At 45.2% G+C, this 21,707-nt stretch overlaps 2 protein-coding genes across 17 annotated transcripts in view; one reads left to right on the top strand and one right to left on the bottom strand.

Moving 5' to 3' along the window:
* Window positions 1-2,713, top strand: part of BTBD10 (BTB domain containing 10) — a 28,789-nt gene extending 26,076 nt beyond the window's left edge. For all 9 annotated transcript variants that reach the window (XM_058027178.1, XM_058027176.1, XM_058027173.1 and 6 more), the window contains 2 exons: window positions 522-632; window positions 1,665-2,713. In XM_058027178.1, coding sequence (XP_057883161.1) covers window positions 522-632; window positions 1,665-1,975 — 422 coding nt within the window. In that variant the 3' untranslated portion in view covers window positions 1,976-2,713. The remainder of the gene's footprint in view (window positions 1-521; window positions 633-1,664) is intronic.
* A 277-nt stretch (window positions 2,714-2,990) lies between these two features.
* BMAL1 (basic helix-loop-helix ARNT like 1) overlaps window positions 2,991-21,707 on the bottom strand; it is a 50,815-nt gene continuing 32,098 nt past the window's right edge. For 6 of the 8 annotated variants that reach the window (XM_058027168.1, XM_058027170.1, XM_058027163.1 and 3 more), the window contains 12 exons: window positions 20,681-20,760; window positions 19,594-19,686; window positions 18,495-18,612; window positions 15,608-15,757; window positions 13,594-13,840; window positions 9,416-9,522; window positions 8,924-9,074; window positions 8,265-8,353; window positions 7,366-7,474; window positions 5,616-5,709; window positions 4,489-4,591; window positions 2,991-3,678 (listed from right to left, as the gene is read on the bottom strand). In XM_058027168.1, the coding sequence (XP_057883151.1) occupies window positions 3,518-3,678; window positions 4,489-4,591; window positions 5,616-5,709; window positions 7,366-7,474; window positions 8,265-8,353; window positions 8,924-9,074; window positions 9,416-9,522; window positions 13,594-13,840; window positions 15,608-15,757; window positions 18,495-18,612; window positions 19,594-19,686; window positions 20,681-20,760 (1,502 nt within the window). In that variant the 3' untranslated portion in view covers window positions 2,991-3,517. The remainder of the gene's footprint in view (window positions 3,679-4,488; window positions 4,592-5,615; window positions 5,710-7,365; window positions 7,475-8,264; window positions 8,354-8,923; window positions 9,075-9,415; window positions 9,523-13,593; window positions 13,841-15,607; window positions 15,758-18,494; window positions 18,613-19,593; window positions 19,687-20,680; window positions 20,761-21,707) is intronic. The other 2 variants (XM_058027171.1, XM_058027169.1) reach the window with 1 other exon arrangement.

Here is a 21,707-nt window from a genome sequence, read left to right on the forward strand (position 1 = left end):
ATTTAAAGTTGTTGTACAGAAATAAACCTCTTAGTTTGACTAATTCTGCTTAATATTTTGTTTCACAGAAGCATATTATGCTTGTTCTGTTCAAGTGTAATTAAAAAGAGAAGCTAATTTTTATTATTAAGGTATTGTTAGCCAGTGAGGAGGAAGAAAATACTTCTTTAGAAAGAGCTTGAGGTGGGAAATGGGTCGGGGTCATGTTTACTGTGGAAGAGCAACTAGAAGTTTTTTTGAGGAAAAAACCAAGTGTTACTATTTTTGGAGTATTACAGTTGTGTGATTGATGAGTTTAAGCACCTGTAAATGGGCTGTACTTTCCTGCAAGATGTGCACCCAACCCATTCCCCAGTATCTTCAGCTGTTTTTCTCTGGAGTTCTTGAATTTCTTCCCCTATTCTGAAATAAAAATACCGGAGTAAAGCAAAGCAGTGGAAAAGATAAACTTTTATGTTTTAAGGCTAGAAGGTTAATATTTGAATACAGGTATTTTTTTTCTCATTAAAATGTAATTTTAGTTATTTACAGCACAAAGTTGTACAGATTCTTCAAGTACATTGAAAACAGAGACGTGGCCAAATCGGTTCTGAAGGAAAGGGGGCTCAAGAAGATCCGACTGGGCATCGAAGGTAAGGGAAGCATTGCTTGTGCTCTCCCTCCCTCTTTGGCCTTCAGGGTCTGCTGCCCTTCTCTGTTCTGTGGCTTTCTCTGTGCCTGGAAAAGCAAGGGCTCTCAGTGTTGCTTTTCCTGCTGAGGCTGGGTGACAGAATGGCCAGAGGGGAATGGTACCCAGCTGGAAAACCTGACTGTGGGCTCCAGAGTGGTGTCCGAGCTGAGGGCTCTGTGCAGACAGCTTAGGTGCTTCTATTGCCTTCATGACTTGCATCTCATGCCCTTTGTCCTTCAGTTTCCACACAAAATCTTCTCTGTGCTTTGTCAGATATTTTAGAATCTAGCCTTTATAATTAGCAGGATTTCTATCATTCACTCACCAAGTTGTCATAGTTACATTTGTAATTTGCCAAGAAAAAGCAAATGCTTTTGACTGGTGAGCCCTAAAATAACTAATTTCAGCTGAACAAGGTGGGAGCCTTTCAGCTAAACAAGAGCTGGCCCTGCCTGTAATGCTGGCTAATAGCAGATTATTTCTGCTGGCATTTCTTGGTTTGACAAGGAACAGCTGTGGCACCAAGCTGTGATGCTGGTGCCCTGCAGTAATGTGCAAAATGGACATTGTTGTTGGGGCACAGGGAGAGGTGACTCGAACACAGCACAGCCATCTGCACTGGCAGTGCCAGTGGCTGCTGTGCCCCAGCAGGGCTGAGGGGCTGTGCTCTGTAGGGGCTGTGCTCTGTAGGGCTGAGCTCTGTACAGTCTGGGCTGAGGGGCTGTGCTCTGTAGGGGCTGTGCTCTGTACAGTCAGGGCTGAGGGGCTGTGCTCTGTACAGTCAGGCCTGATGTTGCTGTGCTCTGTACAGCCAGGGCTGACGTTGCTGTGCTCTGTACAGCCAGGCCTGATGTTGCTGTGCTCTGTACAGCCAGGGCTGACGTTGCTGTGCTCTGTAGGGCTGTGCTGATGTTGCTGTGCTCTGTACAGCCAGGCCTGATGTTGCTGTGCTGTGCAGCCAGGGCTGACGTTGCTGTGCCCCTGCCTTTGCCAGGTTACCCCACGTACAAGGAGAAGGTGAAGAAGCGGCCGGGCGGGCGGCCGGAGGTGATCTACAACTACGTGCAGAGGCCGTTCATCCGCATGTCCTGGGAGAAGGAGGAGGGCAAGAGCCGGCACGTTGACTTCCAGTGCGTGAAGAGCAAATCTATCACCAACCTGGCGGCGGCAGCAGCGGACATCCCGCAGGACCAGCTGGTGGTGATGCACCCCACGCCGCAGGTGGACGAGCTGGACATCCTGCCCATGCACCCGGCGCCCAGCAGCAGCGAGCCCGAGCCCGAGGGCCCGAACCCGCCGCTGTGAGCGCGCCGCCCCGCACGCATGCTGCACAGTGACTGCACCCAGCCCATCCCGCACCGCAACGCCAGCTTTCCATTGTGTCCCGTGTGTAGGGTACTGCAGCAGGGCCCTGGCACGGCCCCGGGGATGCCCGGCGGCTCGGGAGCAGCGCGGCCGGCGCTGGGGCGGTGACGTTCGTGTCTGTGTTTACCGTGGGTTTGTGACGTTGGTGACCCTGAGCTGGCCTGGCCCCGCTCCGCGGCCCCGCCGTGGCACGGCCTTAGGAGGCAGAGTGGGAATTGATAGTAGCACTTTACAAATGGTTGAGAAGTGGAATTTGAAGCCATTTTTTATAAATGTATTGCACAATACTAACAAAGTGCTTCTATCAAAGGTATTAACTGTACATAGTTTTGCTCAGAATAGATTGACCCTTTTGAAGTTATTGTATATGGTTGAGCACAAAACTACTTACTCTTGGGTTTTTGGATTGAGGACGTGATTCAATGACCCATGTAACATCTTGTTCAAGTTCTTTAGTGAATTTTTTCACTTGTTTGCAGCGTGAGCCATGTTCAAAAATTGTGAACAACGGACAGGGGCTTTATCTTAAATTTTGCCTTACCTTAAGCTGTTCACAAATATTTATTTAATACATTTTTTCATAAGTGTCATGAAATAGGAAAATGCAAATGGTTCATTCTTCATTTATGAATGATTGTAAACAAGTTTTTCATGCAAATAAAGTTTCCATTATTTTAATGGGCTTGAATTATCTGTGAATTATGAATTTTGCAAGTAGTTGCTTTTCTTTCCTCGGGGGAAGGATGTTTAAGTGAAAAACAAGTGTTTCTTGAAGATAATCAGCCCATTTCAACACAGCTGCCTGTTGTGCTTTTCTCAGGATCAACATGGAACTAGGAGTAACAATAGCTTCTCTGGGAATATTGTAATGACCAAGGCATGTAAGTGTAGGTAAGGCACTGGCTTTCCTCCCTTTTCTCCCAAGGCTAAAGAAATGATAAATACCAAGTGCTTCTAGCATGCACCTTCAACAGGGTTTTATCAAATTTATTTATCAAAGTAAATGCTCCATCTTAGAACAAGGGAAACATTTATTTTAAAAATATTTAACTGTCTAATACATTACACTTTAACAATATTTATAGTAAAGGATTCTTACAAGAAAGAATAAACAGCTTTATGGTACAATTAGTATAAGAAATATCCACATGGGGACTGTTTTGCAGTGTAAAAACACACCATACATCTGAAATGGTCATTTGCATATAAAAGCTACCACTGATGCCAGTGAGTCGCACAGTGATTTAAAAAAAATTTCAAACAACAGAATCCAAAATATACAAGTATTGCAAGCTATACACAGCTAACCAAATCAACACAGAACACTGTAGCAGGTTATTCCACTTTGTCTGAAGTTACACATGGTAGGATGAGTTGCGTTCTGACGCAGCTTTTATGAAGTTCCCACATAAAAGCCTCTCAGTCCCACGGGTTCCGCAGAGCCCCAGCAGTAAATGCACTTGGCTGTTGGCTGCTGGCTCCTCACAGGGGCCAGGGCAGGTCGCTGAAGTCCACGGGGCCGCCGAGCCCCGCGTCGGCCTCCAGCAGGCTCATGATGACTGCCATGGCTGCCTCGTCATTGCTGGGGCTGCTGGAGCCCTGCTCCGTGTCGATCATGTCCATGCCGATGTGGGAGTTCTCCCCTGCAGGGACACAGCATGGCAGCACCTCAGAGGCTGCTCCCCTGCCTGCACTGCTGCTCTGGGCACAGCCCGGGCCTTGGGCCTGCTCTGCTCCCTGCACTGCTCCCCTAGGGCACAGCCGGGGCCCTGGGGCTGCTCCCCTGCCTGCACTGCTCCCCTAGGGCACAGCCCGGGCCTTGGGCCTGCTCTGCTCCCTGCACTGCTCCCCTAGGGCACAGCCGGGGCCTTGGGGCTGCTCCCCTGCCTGCACTGCTCCCCTAGGGCACAGCCGGGGCCCTGGGGCTGCTCCCCTGCCTGCACTGCTGCTTGTGGGCACAGCCCGGGCCCTGGGGCTGCTCCCCTGCCTGCACTGCTCACTGCTCCCCTAGGGCACAGCCGGGGCCCTGGGGCTGCTCCCCTGCCTGCACTGCTGCTCTGGGGCACAGCCAGGGCCTTGGGCCTGCTCTGCTCCCTGCACTGCTGCTCTGGGGCACAGCCAGGGCCTTGGGGACACCCCTGGTAGCTGGGTCACTCCCCAGCCAGGGCCACCACGGCTCAGGGACAGCCTGAGTGCCAGAGGGCACACACAGCATTGCAGCAGCATCTGAAATACTTCCCACTGACTCAGGGAAAGAGGCTTCCCAGCGCTGCCCAAGGACATTCCAGTATGAAGGAACTTTACAGAACAGGCTGCCAGGAGCCTCCTGGGGCACAGAGTGCTCGGCTGTGGGCTTTGTGCCTCAGCTGGTAAAAGCAAGTTACTGCTAAAGGCAACCAGTGTGCAAGTGTGTTCAGCTGGCACTGAGGGTGCTCATGTGTGACTCCACTTACCCAGGATAGAAGAGTTGTCGGAATATGGGTACCCAGAATTATCCTGGATTTGCCCAGACAGCAGCCCAGCTGAAGAAATGTCTGGAGTGCCACCATTCAAGATCTTGAAAGACAAAACACAAGCTCTAAAGAAGCATGAAATGGAGCATTAAGTCTTAAACAGTCATTTAAAGTGATTTTTAAAAAAATTCAAACAACAGAATCCAAAATATACAAGTATTACAAGCTATATGCAGCTAACCAAATCAAGTTGTCCTATACTGGAATTTTTAATATAGGGTAGATGGACTTCCCAAAATAACCCTGTGGTTTAAAACAAACAATCTTCTAAACAAGGAGAAATATCAAGGGGGTGCTGAGAACACCCAACCCTCCACCTGCATTTTCCTTTATGCCATGCCAGCAGCCCCTGTTCTGTGGGCATGTTGAATACTGTAGGGCACAAGAAGAAAGAATAACTATTACCAGAATTGTAACACTGTTCCAACCTGGAGTTTTACTTCAAGAACAAAGAGAGCTGGGAATAGACAGAAATATTTACTGTCTGTTCCAGTACAAGCAATTCTTACAGGCAAGTCATCATTTCTGAGAAAAAAGGTTAAGTAAGTCTGAAGTGGAGCATAAGGATCTGGATATGCTTTGGATAAAACTTCCATAAGCATTTAGAGATTGCTTGAGTAGCACTCAGGTGCCATTACCAGCACTGAGCCACCTCACCTGAACTCTTGTCCTGGCTGCTTCCAGCAATCTCAGAGCAAGGCAGGTGTATGGTGTTGACTTAAAAATAACCTGAGTGCCCAAGCAAGCACTGAGCTGTGCTGGCTTGTGCTCAGTGCTGGCAGGGCCAGCACTGCCAGCCTTCACCAGCACGGGGTGTCAGAGAGTTTCTGGAGGCTGCAGATGAGCAGAGCTGTTCCTTACAACCAACCTGAGGGGCAGGTGAGCGTCAAACACTGCTGGAGTTTGGGATGTGCTGCTGGCTGGCTCGGAACAGGGGCTGGGACCCCTCAGTCTGTGGCTGGGCCCCTTTGCAGCCCAGCAGCAGGAGCTGCTCCCTGAGCACAGCTCCCTGCTGGTTCTTACCTCCTTCCTTCCTCACTCTTACCTCCTTCCCTCCTCACTCTTACCTTCTTCCCTCCTGGCGAGGACGTGTCGGGCGGGGGTGTGCTGGTGATGTTCAGGGGACTTGAGCCACAGCTGGAAGGGGATGATCCTCTTATCCTAAAACATCCATAAAACAGGGCATGCAATTACAAGCTACTCAGAGACTTGGGGTTTTAAATACTGACTTCAGTATCAGGTGCTATAAGGTGCTAAAAGCTTGAGTTTCATTTTTGTCATCTCCCTTTTTTTGAGTTCCTCACGCCAGCAGGAGCAGCAATGCTGTTATTTGCAGCCAGACCAACGGTCCTGTGTAAATCCAGCCTGCCTGATCTGCAAGCTTTACCTCCTGCCTGTTTTTTCACAGAGTCAGAAGGAAAAGGTCCTGGCTGCTAAGGAAAGCCTCATCTTTGAGTATTTTACTTCAGTTTCCATCAGCTAAGAGTTCCAGCTGCCTCAGTCACAGTAACCCAGACTCCTCCAGTGAGCTCCTGCTCTAGAAGCCCATTGGACACTGGATTGTTTGTAACTGCTCAAAGCCACATTGTTCACTCCCATTTTCCATAGCCTGATCAAACATCATTAATAATGAATAATGTATTGATTGCAGCACCAACAAATCTCCAGACTAAAGGGAGGAGGGGCAGTTACAGAGAAAAGTGATGGAAATGGGATTCTTCTCCTTGGCAGAGTTCCCCTGGGAAAGCTGAACAGAAGGCAGCTTTGGAAAATAGTAACAGCTGCTGAAAAAGGACTGGAACTAACCCAGGGTCCGAGCTGAAATGCAAACATGGGTGGTAACTGCACTACTACACTCACTTGGGCTAATTAAATGTTTTACAGCTACTAAAAGGGATGGTTAAGCTTCAAAGTAATGATTCAGCCATGTTTTCCTTCTTTTCCTATTCCTACAGAGAGGAATGCAGCCTTAGGGATAGGTCTGCAGCTGCCTGAGGTGAGCACAGAGGGAGTTCTGCCTGCAGCAAGAACAAAACTATGGGAAACAGACTGAATGTGTGCCTGGACTGCAGCTCAGCCTGCTTACATTGCTACCACTGAACACCTGCTGGGTGAGACCCCTTTTATAGGAAGGGAAACAGTTCCCAAGAGGAAATCAGTGAGGAACAGGGAGTTTTAGCCAACAGAAATGAAGTGGTACCCCCTGAAAGCAGCTGCTCACACAGGTGAGAACACCACAAGCAGCTGTGGATCCCCACAGCCCCTCAGTGACCCTGGGCTTGGCTGACAGCCATGGGAGGGCCCCAGCACTGTGTCCTTGCCCCAAGGGCTGCAGGGGAACTGCAAAGCTCATCATGCACATATGACAGCCCCAAAAGCATCTGAGCAAATGGACTGCACAAAACAAACACTGCTGTTCTGGCACACAGTCAACAGCTTTGGCATTTGGAGGTTGTGCCACTCACAGCCCCAAGTCACTGGGAAAAGAGCAGTCTGGAATGGATTTGTTTCTAGGTAGCTCTTTTTATCTCCTGTTTCTGGTGAACAGGCCATCATCACCACCACTGCAAAGAAATGTCAGTAGTGAAATCAGAAATCAGTCTCTTGCAGCAGGGAGCTGAAGGCTGTAACTCTTCATGCTTTCCCTGTGGGCTGACTGCCTCAGGGAGGCTGAACAGGAATTTGTAGTGTCTCAGTAAGGTTGGATCATTCCTTATTCACCTTGAATCAATTGTTCTTTCAGAGGAAATTAGGGAAGTCTAACTTCTCCTAAAGAACAGGAATAAAACAATTCAACCCCACACCATTTTCTCTCACCTGTGAATCTCCATGATTTCTTCAGCAATCATCCTCCCTATTTTACCTGCCCCAGCTCTTGTTCCACCTGGAATTCCAGGCACAGTAGGATGGGTCCTTTTGGGGCCACCTGAAATGAGCAGAAATGTTAAGGTCAGAGAAAAGCTTGCAAATTTTCTCCACAGGGCAGCTGTGCTTAGGCTTTGAGTGGCTGCAGGACCTTCTGAACAGGATTTATTGACAGTTCCACCAACTGCTGAGTGCCTCCAAATGCATGAAATGGCTTGCACTGAGCTGTGCTGGGTCTCAGGTGTCCCTCTGTGCCAGCAGGGACAGGACAGACCTCAACTCTTTCAGAATCTGGCTGTTCCCTTTCAGAATTGAGCATCTGGTGCTACCTCTCACCCAGAGCTGGTACAGCATGGCCTCGTCAGACCCTGTGCCCAAACAGGCCCTGCTCCAAACATTGTTCTCTGCTTTCTGTGAAGAACTTGCCAGGGCATACTCCACTCAATAGGAGATAAACCCAAGGGAGCTGATGACTGCAGGTAACTGCAGGAATGTAAAAGTGAAGGGAAAAGGGAGGTGTGAGCAGTTAGGAGCTGTTCTGTAATGTGATTTCACACTTGCACAGCACTTGGGAGGCTGGAAAGAACACCTCCACCTGCAAAGAGCCTGATACACTCCAAGCAGAGCAAAGCCCCCACTGAGAGGGCAGGAAAGGCCTCAGCATTGCTCGCCCAGAATGGATAATGCAGATTTACCAACAGCCACCCTCAGCAGGCACGGCTCAGACCCAAAGCTAAACCCCATTTTCCTCAGGACATGAGCAAATCTCAGAGCAGAAGGGCAGGAGACGCGTGCAGGAGGCTGAGCTGCTGCCCAGGCAGGAGAGGCAGGGCTGGCTGGGGCTGAGTTACCTTCTCCAGCCTGGAGCACGCTGTCCACGCTGTGTGGGGACGCCGCCAGCTGCGGGAACGCCGCGTCCCCGCTCTCCAGGCCCGCGGTGCTGCGGAGGGCAAGCATGACAAAATCAGGCACGGGAAACCCTGCAGAGGCACAAAACCCTCCCAGGATTACAGCCCAGGGTTTCAGCATGGAATGCTTCAGGGCTTCAGCAGTGTCACCTCTGAGACTGACACCAGGGATGGAGAAACATAAGGGATCAACCTCCCTGCTCCACCTCCACGTGTGCAGTGCCAGACCCCAACAGCCTCTCTCAGCACAGAACTCCTCTGCAGGAATTATTCTGCTGAGAAGTCACCCCAAGAGAAAGGAAAAGGGGGGGGAAATACCTGCCAAAGCAAAGAAATGCACGCCCTTAAGTTCCTACAAAGACCAAATCCCAGCTTTTCCCAAAGAAAGAACATATTTCTATTTTCTGCAGCTTTAATGACCAGAAATTAAATTACTGCAATTTTTAAACTAAACCTGGGATTGTTTTAACTCCCTGTGGTGTTGTCTGGAGAAGACAGCTATTGCCATACAGAAGGTGTGCACAGATTTAGGTCAAACCTCACATGAGAAAAGGGCAAAGCAATGGGCACTCCCAGGCACCTGCTGGGGGAAAAGCACTTACGAAACCACTGTGTTTGTGGAGACAATGTATTCTACTTCTTTGGTCCAAGGGTTCATGAAACTGAACCAGCGACTCCGCAACGTAATAAAAGAGCCATCTTTTATTTTAAACTTGTAGCAGTTAGTTGTAATTTTTTCTCTTGTCTGCAAAACTGAAGACAGGCAGAAAGCAAGTCATTAGCATCAAGCAGGCACCACAACATAAACAGAGCCCTTCTCAGGGAAAACCCAGTTAATTCCTCCCCACATCCCTCAGGAAAAATGCTATTCCTGCCTCACCCCCCTCACCCATCCTGAACCTCAAATATTCCCAACAAATCCATGCCAGTCTGAGGCAATCACAGTGCTTGGCACATACAGCACATTGCTCCTGACTAAAGCACTTGCAAACAGCAATACCCAAATCTTCTCAAGTGTTTGGTTTCCTTAACACACAACAACTGGTGCCAATATTTTGAAGCAAACATCTTTCCTGAATTATTAAGAGCCATACCTTGTCTGTGACATTCTGCAAGATGTGCTATATCATCTTGATGGAAATATTCATAACACGAAGTACCTAGAAGCTCCTGGGGTAAGTATGCCAGGATGGCTGTTGCCCTGGGGAAGGGAGGGAGAGGAAGAAAAAAAACATAAGAAATCTTTTCAATTTGAAGCATTAGTCAGAGATTCCTAAAGCTCACATTGAGGGTGGGAAAGGCTCAAGTAATGTGGAAAGGAATTTTCGGCTTAGAAGGTAAAAAAAATTCCTTAAGAACACTATTTTTAATTCTCAGGTAATTAAAAAAGTACCTAACACCCAGAGCCCTGAGGTATTACATTTGACCTACCATCACCGGAGGGGATGTAAGGCTTTCTAAATAGCTTTGAAGATTTGCTGTAATTTTGGGAATTTAAGCCTGAAAAAAGCTGCCTTGCAGCAGCCACGAGATAACACAAAGCTTTGTGCACAAAGAGCTCCTCAAAGGTGTGGAGAACTCAAGGGTGGCACAGAACAACACCACACCAAACTTGACTTGGATTTTGTAAATTTCTTAGAGAAAAATTCTTAGAAGAATTCTCTAGAAGAATTTTCTTAGGAAAAAAAAATCTGCGTTTCTTCGGAGAAAATTACTGAGGGAGAAGTGAAGGTTCCTTGCAGAAGCTGAAATAAGTGCCACAATTCCAAACCATTCCAATTCAAATTAAACATGAAGTGCAAAAAGGAACAAACCCATGTAGATTAACATCTTGTCTGCAATCTCGAAAAAGCCCAAATTAAGCAATATAAAATGCAGAAATTAGTACATATTAACAATTATGAATAAGAACAGAGGGGAAAGAAGCTGAAGCACCAAATCCATATATTTCAATGTGGGGCATTTTTGTACATTCCCAAACACAAGAGATTTCAGGACAGGTTGAGGACACCTCAAGCCCTCCTTGACAGGGAGATCAATGCCCTCAGCCTTGGAGAAGGAAACAGGAATTCAAAGTGACTTCTGCAGGGTGAGCCTTGTGCCAGGCCACTTAGAACTCCAAGGAAACTCATCAAAGCAATCTCGAAGAGAACCACAAAGCAGCAAAACCAAGCCTATCTTTAACATGGAAGAGCTGGGAACCCAGTCAAGCTCATTCCAGTGTATTTCCAAGAACTTTAGTAACCAAGGCTTTCACAGCACTGCTGTGGTGGGACACCCCACACAGAGGGGGAATCTGTCAAGCCTTTTCCTTTCACAGCAGGGGCTGTGGAAAGGAGAATCTGCACCAAATTACAGCCACCAACAGACTGGGTGCATTCAATATCTGACCATGCTCTGTTATGCAAGGAAGGAAATTGTTTGTGTCCTTCTGGAATTTCAGCCTGTATTTACTTTTCTCCTCAGCTCGCTTCTCCCACTTAACAAGGCAGCTCTGAATCCTGAAGCTGTATCTGATGACATCTGCATAGGTAATAAACTTAATTTTACTCTCCAATTCAGCCTGCAGACCAATCAGAAGTCCTGAATAAGAAACTCTGCTCAGTGTAGCTGCCATTGAACAGAGAATTGTGAAGCAGCTGAGGCAGCCCAGCTAATTGGAACCCAATCCATTGCTGGGCTTCCCCAGGGACCATCAAATCCATGAAGACACAAAAGGTCACAGGGAGTTTAGGAAGTGTTTCTTTCCTGAGTTCCTTGGGCAGATAATAAATGAACAGTGCAAGTCTATATGAACAAAACAACCTGACTTGGAAAGAAATTGTTTTCAACTTTTACAGGTGCCTAAATATTCTCCAGGAAAAGCAAGGATCATTGGATGTCAGCTTCAGGCCTACACCTGAGGCTTTCATCTACATAAATTCCCTTTCAAAGAGTTCTTTGAAGTAGCACAGACATCCCAAGGACTGTAAACAACAGCTGGAAAGCAATTCAATAAAAGCATATGTGCTTAAATCCAATGGATCAATATTTTCTGAGTCTCATTATTTTAAAAATGCCTTCAAACTACACATCAGGGGAATAAGCCTGATCTTTTGAAAATAAAACTGGTCTATAAACAAGATAGAATGGCATTTTCTGAGCAACAGAAAGCTCTGAATGCTCCCACAGCTCCCAGAGTGAGCACCAGCTCTGAGCATTCAGGAGTTGGTATTTTCATAAGCTTTCTATCAAATAAAAAAAAACCCAAACCACCCAACCTAACCAAAACCCACAAACCCAACCACTCCTAAACAGGTAAGAAATATAAAAAATAAATATTCTCTGCACTTGAATCCCTCCCATGACTATCCCCTGCTTCCTCTCCAAGGGCACTAAAGATCACCTGGGTCTGCCCTGAACCCAGTTCCAGCAGGCAGATCTTGTCAGAGTTTGGAGTTTGGGCTTTTCTGTGTCTCAGGCAGCTGAGCCAAAGCCACAGGGAAACTGGAGCAGCCTCATGTGGGCAGTCTCAATCCCTCTTGACCAGGAAGGGAACCAAGCAAGCCCTCTCCAACCAGCCCAGCACAACCTCTCCATCAACATCCTTCAACCTCCTACTTTTCCCTCCACCATCCAGTGATTTTCAAGGAAGATTCAGGTCATATGTACCTGCTACTGAAGAAAATTCAATCCCTTTCTTTTGGAAAAGGAAAGAATTACCCTTTTAGACAATAAATTGATGTTTGAAAGCAGATACCACACGGGCACAACCATTTCCTGGAGATAACCCTTATGAAAAGCTTTCCTTTCTACAAACACAAAGGGTCCCAGAGAGAAGCATTAATCCAGCAGAATGTGTCCTAGTAGACAGTTATGTAAGTGTACATGCTAGCAAAGCCTAACCCAGCTCTGCAGCCTCTCAACTGCCTGCTGTTTGCAAGAGGTTTCATGTAACAGAGGGAGCAATTAGGGTCCAGTTTCAAAACATTTTCTTCTGAAGATTACACACATACATAATACATACTCCCCTAATGAATTGGCAGAAAAGATCCTGGCCTTATTCTGGCACATTTTTTGAGGTTTAAGGGTTTTTTAAAAAAATTTCATCAGCCATGCTGAATTAATGCATAGTAACAGCTCTGAGCTCCATCTCAAAAGCCAACTCAGTAAAAAAGCTCAAAAGGGCAGTAATTCCTCTTCCCAATGGCATTTATGTGAAATACAAAGCTGTGTTTCGTGTCAGCTACATACAGGCAATGTGTGTATTTGGGATTGTGATATGTGTGGAAATCAACCATGGGACAGTTATAAAGACAAATTCTAATAATAACTGAGGAAAGTAAAGCATGGAAGAAGGCCTTTGAACCTATCCATTGTTCACAATTAACCTTGGTTGATTTAGGAGCATTTGAATTAAAGTGTTAAGGATGTTGCTCTTTGCTTGTAGTTAAGCCTTAGAGATTTCTGCAATAATAACCTCTTGAAGTATAATTTTAGAATATTGCTTGTATCCTTGAAACTATAGCTTTGGAATATATATAAAGGAAACATGCTTATCTCAGGCCTTAACAAAACAGAGAAAAGCAGCTTGAGAAAGTAAGATGAACATCAATCAAGGATTTATAGTTTCGACCAAGGGAAGCTGGACATCACTGTTATGAGATTTATAGTCCTTGCAATTCAAGGGTTTGACCCACATCTGGGGAGCTGGACCTCACCAAATGGGATTCGTGTTTCTTCTTTTGGAAACCAACCACCACCATCTGGGGATACTCCTTTTGGGATACATCCTGAGAAAAACTAAATCACAATAGTGTATAGAATTGTGATGTAAAAATTGGGAATAGAAACTGCTCATGAGTAAAAATTTGGAACAGAAACTGCTGAGAAAGCTGATGAGTACCCCAATAAATACCTGTAAGCCTCAACTATGGGTGTGCGGTTGGAGGGAAAACTTGAAAACCTCTCCCACTGTACCCAGCGCTGTATTGCTCATGCTTTACCATATTAATTGATAAACTGATTGCTGTTTGAATATTGGTCTAGTCATGCTTCTCATTTATAACAACAGCAACAGCTCTGAGCTGCACCCCAAAGCCAACCCAGTACATAAAGCTCCAAAGGGCAGCAATCCCTTTGCTAGTGGCATTCACACAGTGCTGGGCTGTGGCAGAGGCAGCACTGGCAGCTGCTCGGGGCTCTGGCATTGACACAGTGCTGCAGGGCACGCTGTGGCAGAGGCAGTGCCGGGCTCTGGGCTGGGCTGGAAGCTGTTCAGGGGGGCTCTCACCTCTGATCTACAAAGACGAACTTGCCGTCGATGGCGTGCCGGGACACGTACTCGGTGGGCTTCACCCGGATCTCGCCGTTCACCGGCTGCGGCACCACGTGGGGATGGAGCCTCCCGATGGCGACAAGGCAGCTCAGGTTGCAGCCCTCGTTATCGGGCTCGTTATCTTCGTCCAGGCCCATCTTTGTGGGAGGCCAGCTTTTTAAGTAGCCTGTGCTATGAATAGTGCAAAAGCTTTTGCGGTCTGCTGTGAAAAGAAAACAAAACAAAAAAAACCAAACAAAACAAAAAGCAAACAAACAAAAAAGAAAAAAAAAAAAAACAAACCAACAAAACCCAAGAAAGCAGTTAGGTCATGGGTACAGCTTTGGAGAACTTTAACTGAATTCTGCTAATAATGCACCTCCTCTGTCATGCAGGAAATTTGGGATACTCTTCACTAAGGAGGGGCTGGGAGTGTTCAGCCTGGAGCAAAGGAGGCTCAGGGGTGACTTTGGAGACTTTACCAGTGATAAAATCACTTGAGTGTGACTTTGTCACTCTCTGGAAGTGCCTGACAGGAGGGTGGAGCCAGGTGGGGATTGGCCTCTCCTCCCTGGCAGCTGTGACAGGATGAGAGGACACGGCCTCAAGCTGCATCAGGGCAGGGTCAGATTGGACATCAGCAGGAATTGCTCCACAGAAAGGACTGTCCAGCATTGCCCAGGGAGGTGGTGGAGTCCCCATCCCTGAGGTGTCCCAGAAGTGACAGAGCACTCAGAGCCACGCTCTGGCTGACAGGGGGATGTTTGCTCAAAGGCTGGGACTCAATGATCTTGGAAACCTTTTCCAACCTTAATGGCTCTGTGATTGCAAGGGATTTTTCAGCACTCCTGCTGTAATGTAGCTAATCTGAGATAATCCAATTAACAATTTATCCTGGAAAAACCACTGTTTATGCTGAAACATCACATAGTTCAGACCAAGGTTGCTTTTGGTAATTTTGAGCAGAAATTGCATCACATTTTATTATTTCAGCAGAAGAGGCAAATAACCCAAAGGAACGTATGAAGAAATTAGTAGATTAATAAATAAGATGCCTCTTTCATATTAACCTGAGGCTCCTACAAAACCCATGTTTGGCAGAACATACTCTCTCTGGGGTACATAGGGCACACAGGGGTTATGAAGATTTGCAATGGCCAGTAAAAGTCTGTATCCAAAAGAATTCCCGTTCCTCAGCACTGAGCAGGCCTGAAAACTCCAAGGAAGATGATTTTCATAGGTGGAGTAAAAGGCTTATGCCAACCACTCAAACTGGCTCCCTCAGCAGAGAGCACAAAAGGAGCATGCAAGGTTGAGCCTGAACCTCACAGGGAGTTGGGGCAGCTGCCACAGCCAAAGATGCACCAAAATTACCTCTGTTCTCTTGCTGTTTGTCTTTTCACTTTAACTAAACCAAATCTATCATTCACAGTACTCAAAGAAGAAACCTTCCCATTTGGGCTAAATATATATTCCAACATACCTAGAATAATAGCCTGCAGAGGAGAAAATACTACCAACACTGCTAAGGCCACAAGGTGTAGAAATGCCACGTTCCCAGTACTCAGAATGTACCACACCCACAGATGAACTTAGAATTACACTCATTTTTTGAGGTGGATGTCCATCCACACATCCCTGGGCAGAGAACAAGGAACAGCTCCCCTTTACTGGATACACTGGCCAGGTGGTCAAGAGTGAACGTGATCTGACCAATGTCTGAAGATGATGCAATAACCCCCAGAGCTGCTGGCACAGACTGCCTGAAAAAGTTTCGAGAAATCAGAGTGGAGAATTTGGCTCTAAATGCTAATACAGGTGTGTAAGAGATACTGGAGGGGGCCGAGAGGGAGTTTGAAGAAGTAACAGACCAAGACATAGCTCAGAATGTTAATAAGAAACATCGACAAACGTAAAAAATTCAACCACTGTGAACGAGCAGCATTAAAAAAAATCCCGACAGCCTTGGCAACAAAAGCATGATGGTTACCTTTCTTCTTTGAGCAGGTTGAAGGGAAATCCTTGTCTTCTACCTTGACAGAGGGCCTGTTGCACTTCATCCTGCAGAAGAAGGAGCGCCGTGCCCCGGAGCAGAGGCGCGAGGGCCCGGGCGTGATGTCCGTCTTGACCGGGAGCCCGGCTGCGAGCGAGGGAGCAGGGTCAGAGGGAAGCACCCCAAACCCACTCCACAGGGCTTCACCCCACTGGGCACTGCCTCTCCTGCTCTTGGGGCTTTGATGTGTGTGACTGTGCAGGACCCAGCTGGCCATACTGATACCTCCTCTTTATGTTTTTCGATTTTGTGCTGCTTTGGTGTGAGTTTCATATAAGGGGTAGTAAGGTGTGAGTTTTCATATAAGGAGATAGTAAGGTGTGGGTTTTCATTTAAGGGGATAGTAAGGTGTAGGTTTTCATATCAGGGGTAATAAGGTGTGAGTCTGGGTTTCATATAAGGGGTAGTAAGGTGTGAGTCTGGGTTTCATATAGGGGGATGGTAAGCTCTCTTTGCAGAGTAGGCAGACACAACAATTCCTTCTCTAGCTGGGCACCCAAAGACAGCCAATCCCCATCTCGGGCCCAAGAGCATAAACAGCGTGGACTGAAGAGAGGAAAACCAAGAAGGATGGGACTGCATGAGCTGGAGCTGTGGTTGGACAATTAGCTCCAATATGCTAATGGACCAAAACTTGTAAAAATGTGAGCTCTTGTGACCAAGCCCTCCTTTGCTTCCATCTTAGAGCCATGTGGGTACTGCCAGGGTGTGGCCTTTGAAGGCTCTTCAATAAATATCCACTTTATTGCCAATAACTCTGTCTTGCCTCTGTTCCAGCTCCTTAAGGCATCAATACCAACACTGCAACTTCTGACTCTGCTTTCGGCTGTTAGAGCACTGAGGCTGGAGAACACGGGGTTCTGAGTGCAAAGATCAGCAAGAGATTGGACAAATCCACACGAGTCCTGTGATAAACACTACAACTTCTCTGAACTGGTTAAAAATAGAGAGATTACTCTTCCCCAGGCAGAGCAGAATTCCATACACAGTCACTGAGGAGGCTCCTGACCCTTCAGACTGGCACTTTCTATCACAACACCCTCCCAGAAAACATGTGTGCATATGGAGCAGAAGAGTCCAAATGACACTCCAGGGAGAGATGGAGGAGAAAGGGTAGCAGGAACCCACACAGGAACTGCAAAAAATACAGTTGTTATTCAATTTTCTTGCAGTGGAAAATTCTGAGACCTTTTTTCCTACTTGCAGCTTTGTTGACTTGTTTGCCTGTGCTATTTTTCTGCTTGGTAAAAACATCTTGTTTGGGGTGGGTTTATCCTTTGCTATAAGCCATAAATACCCTTCTAACTAACACACCCTTTGCCTCCTTGGTTATCCAGTAAGACTGGCTCAGCAATTCTTTTCTTCTACATCAAAACTTGCTTCCATCTCTATTCCTTCATCAGACTCTACATTTAAAAATCCTTCTGCTAAGCATCCATATCTGTGAGACTTTCTTGTCAAACTTTCATCTTTCTCAACATCTGAGAAGCCATGGAATGCTTCCATGGCATGCATCAGTAGCACAGGTATCACCAAGGGCTGCTGGAGGATTTAAATCACACAGCAGCTTTTCCACAGCCTGCCATCCACTCCAACCATGACTGCATGGTAAAATCAAGCAGCTGTCAACATGAACAAAAACTTCTCAGGCCTTGTGGGCTTTTAACATAAGGAGGTATCCCAGTAATTCCAGTATTTTAGTGGAAAGTGTGCCTCCCTCACAATTCCACTGGAGTGAGGTGATCTCCAGGAGGTCAGGCTGCCCTGCACCACATGGCCTCCAAACTGCTGCACCGTGGTGTGAGTACAAGCTGTGCTGAGTTACTCATGCCAAGACAAAAATAAATACATGCATACATCCTCATACTCTTCACCAGTATGAGTTCTTGAAACTCTACCAATCCGTCTATCATAGCAGATGGGAAGACTGTAATTCATAGTATTTATTTTTGCCCTAACTTTGTCAGAGCCATACAAAAAAACCCAACAAAAAACCAGGAGGCAGCACTGGATATTCATGCTTGACAACCGATGAAACGAGGAGCCAGAAAAAATCTTCAGCTGATTCTGCTGAAGCCTCCAGGCTCCCTGCCCTCAAATGATCTCTCCCAACTTCAGTTTCTGAAGTTGAGCTGGTGGCTTCTGTGAGCTGAGATCCAGGAGATTTCTGCTCCTGACAAGCATGAGACTTAATGGCCTGCAAATCTGCAGTTGTAAGATACCACCTTCCACTTAAGCAGTGCAGACTCCTGTTGTGAGAGGGAATTAAACACCCACTCACCCCAAGAGCAGCAGAGATTCAGAACTACTTGAAAATACCAGAATGGAACAGAGCTAAGAGACATGGCAGGAAATTATTCCAAAGTTAAAAACCTTCTGAGAGAAAGGCTGGGTCATTGATGGCAGTAAGCAATAAATAAGTAGATAAATAAAATGAATCCTCTATCTTGGCTGACAGCTAAGGACTACCAAGATAATACTGAGTGTATTCTGACCATTTAGAATGATGGATTAGAAGAAATGCTGCATGTGTTCCAATGGAAAAAGTTAAAGGTTTGATGCCTGGAAGAGAGAGGACACCTCACAGGTGAAGCCAGTTCCAGTAATGCCTCTGTGCCACAGTGCATGCCAAACCCAACAGCTTCCAGGAACTTGTTTCACACTCTGTTTTTTTCTTTTTTTGTTACTTGCTGTCTTTAAGCTACAACTTCCTTGGCATGAGGCAATCCAGGCAGCATTCCCCCACATCCCCACTTGTGACACGAGGCAAAGCCCCAGCAGCAGTGACTCTGGATGACATTTTCCCCAAGCTGGGAACACTCACTTTTTGCATCTATAAGTCTTTCTCGTGGCGCGGTGTCAGAAGAAGAGAGCTGCTCCTTCACTTTGGCAATGTCTTTAGGATGGAGATAATCAAATAAACTTTGACCAATCAAATCATTCTGTAGAGATTGAACATTCAGTCAAAAAGTAAAATAATGGCTCAGTATGTTTTCTTCATTTTAGCATCCAGTATGAACAATCCTTTTACACATAGGTGTAACCAAGGAATACCAAACATCCAGATCCCCCTCACTGCAGGGGGTTTGGACTGGATGACCTTTAAAGGGTCCCTTCCAAACAATTTTATTATTCTATGATTTGATGGAAGGTTTTCTCTGTGTATTGAAGTTATGACTACATTACACAGTTACTCCTGTCATCATTTTCAGTAAGAGTTTTGCAGAATTGGCATGCTCAATTCCCCCCCACCAAATATTCTGGTTTCTATTAAGTCTTACTTCTTCTACCACACATTTGAATGAAAAAAAAAATCCTAATTACAAATGTTCTCTTTCATTATTTACATATGAATTTAGTATATACCTAACTAAATGCTGGCTGAGGAAAACTTTTGAAGCAAATACAGGTTTAAATTTGATGAGGAGTGCAGATGACAGAAAGAATGAAGATTATTTACACAATATATGGTCCAACTTAAGCCTTATGTTGAGCAGACATTAAAAACCTGGCTTTGATATAACTGCTTTCCAGTTTCCATCAGTAAGCATGCAAGCAAAACCAGAACAGATAGAAAGAAAACTAAGCTGAAAAATCCATGTGATGCTACTGGAAAAACCCCAGAGTGATGTTTCAATATTTGCTTGCACTCCCAATTAGGTAATGCTTTTGCAAGCCTGAGGGTAAATCCTTGAGCAGAATGTCTCAATCAGTGAATTAAATTTAGTTCCTTTTCACCTCTTGCTTTCAATGGAAACCAGAAAATCTTCTCTAATGACATGGCAGAGAAAAGCTCTCTCTTTGCAACACCTCTCAGCTTTCAAGACAGACTCTTCTCATACCTACCCCCCAGATAAAGGCATAACCATCAAAAAGCTCTCACATCTTTTAAGCCCTAATGTACTTAAAATGGAAAGGAATACCTGACTGTAGTTGAGGATCTTGAAGACAGATTCTGAAACAAACAGTATCTTTCCTCTGTCACAGCCCACCACAAAGAGGAATCCATCTGCTGCCTAATTGGGGGGAGGAAAGTGAAATCCCAAGTTATACATCCACATTGCATTGCTATAACCTTTAAAAGCACTTTGTGTACAGTAGAAATTCTACACTAGGAGAGCTGCCTTAACATTTAGAGGTAACTGAGTCAACAGGAAAAAATGTGAATTACAATGAAGGGGTTTTTTGCATCTGCAAACATTTTTTGGCACGATTCTGGGCATTGTGCCCAGAATGTAAAATAACTTTTAGGAGAAGAAAGAACCCATGTCTTGCCCAATAATATTATGATTATGTTTAATAATGCCTTCAAATTAAAATGTTATTTTAACTGTACTTAAAAAAGCTCCTCTTTTAGAAACCAACCATAACCTGGATGTTTATTTCTGTGCCTGGAGGCAAGTAATTCCTATTTGCAAAGTACTGTCTTTTAGTCCCACACAAGCATGCAGGAATAGGCCCCAGTTATGTATCTTCAGAGTCACAATGCTGCAGAAATTAAATTCTACATACACTGCACCTGGACACTGCAGTGCTTCAGCAATTACACAGCCACTAGAAAAGCTGACCTACTGACTAATGAGAGAAGAGAGAAGCTCCCCACACTATAAAAGCAGTGTAACAGCAGGCAGCCAGACACACCAAGTCATGTTACATCAGTAACCTCAATAAAAAGGTGTTCATTGAATCACTGTACACTGAAAATCATGGCAAGGTAACCAGGGCAGCAAGTCTGCAAGAAAACTATTCATGTGGTTTGTACATGTAAATAACTGAATATTCCAATGGTTCCCATCTAAATCCCCCTCTTCAACCTTTCTGCTTAAATTAAGAAATGCTAGTCATCATTAAACTCACTGACTCTGTGAAGTAGGCTCCAGATTTCTTAATTATCCTCCATAATCAAAACATTTTTAAGCTGACAGACAAGGCAGAAAAATACTGGTGGTGGGCTTTGGGAGAGCTACAGTCACAGATATTAATATCTCTTAATTAAAAGTTGGAACATACCCTGAGAATAAGGTGTTTTAATTCATCATCTGATAGAAAAGCAGGCTTGTAGTTTGCTTCTGTATATGGGTTTGTAGCACCTAAAGAAAACAAACAAACAATTCCCACATCACCAACATTACACACTTAAATGAGCAATCTTTCTTTGGCTCCTTTTTAGGCTGCTGTTCATTGCAGGAGTTCCTTAAAATGAATTTTTTTTTGGTTTTACTATCAACATGAGCTCTGTTGGTATTAACTTAAAAAAGGATGAAGCTTTTTTTGCTAAGACAGAAGTACTGCATTAGAAATGCAAATTAAATGCCTCTGAAATATAAAAGTATTCCTTGACATATTTTTGAACCCAAAGGCTGTCCTTGATTTATGGCCTGGTCTCAGAATTAGAAATTATAACAATAAGATACCATAGAATAAAAATATTCAAACTATTTATTCTCCTTATAACTCAGTAAAACATGACAAGGTTATGTAAACAAATCATGACAGGAATTTACAAATCAATTCTCTCATTCCAAGCCAAAGATAAAACCCGGCATTACAATGACATCACCTTACAATGCCAAAACCCCAAAATTGGCAACAAACGAGGCAGCTATTTATTAAGGAGTAATTCTTCTCATTCTGTTCTCCTCATAAAGGCAGAGGAGAGTCAAATTAGTAACCACTAAAGTGTTATAAAGTATTAACCTCATCAAATGACAGTGGCAGGAAAGTTAAGCCTTCCAAAACTGTGAGGCTAGATATGACTGAAGGCACCAGCTCTCCTAGAAATACAACAATCACCAGGATCTTTTTTACCATTAGCTGCATCCCTTTTTTCTTCTCACTAATGCATTTCTTGAAGGCTTAAAGCTTTTAACATCAGCACCAATTGTACTGATTCAGTCATGTGAAGCTTTAGGAACACACAGCGATTTCTCACAACCTCAACTCTTCCAAACCTGTGTGTTCCCTTCAAGTGCTTGCAACAGAAACTGGTCAAAAAGACCAAAATTAATTTTTCAAAGTACTCTCTATTTTTTCACAC

The sequence above is a fragment of the Melospiza georgiana genome, chromosome 6 (genome assembly GCF_028018845.1).
Source record: "Melospiza georgiana isolate bMelGeo1 chromosome 6, bMelGeo1.pri, whole genome shotgun sequence".
Classification (NCBI taxonomy): domain Eukaryota; kingdom Metazoa; phylum Chordata; class Aves; order Passeriformes; family Passerellidae; genus Melospiza; species Melospiza georgiana.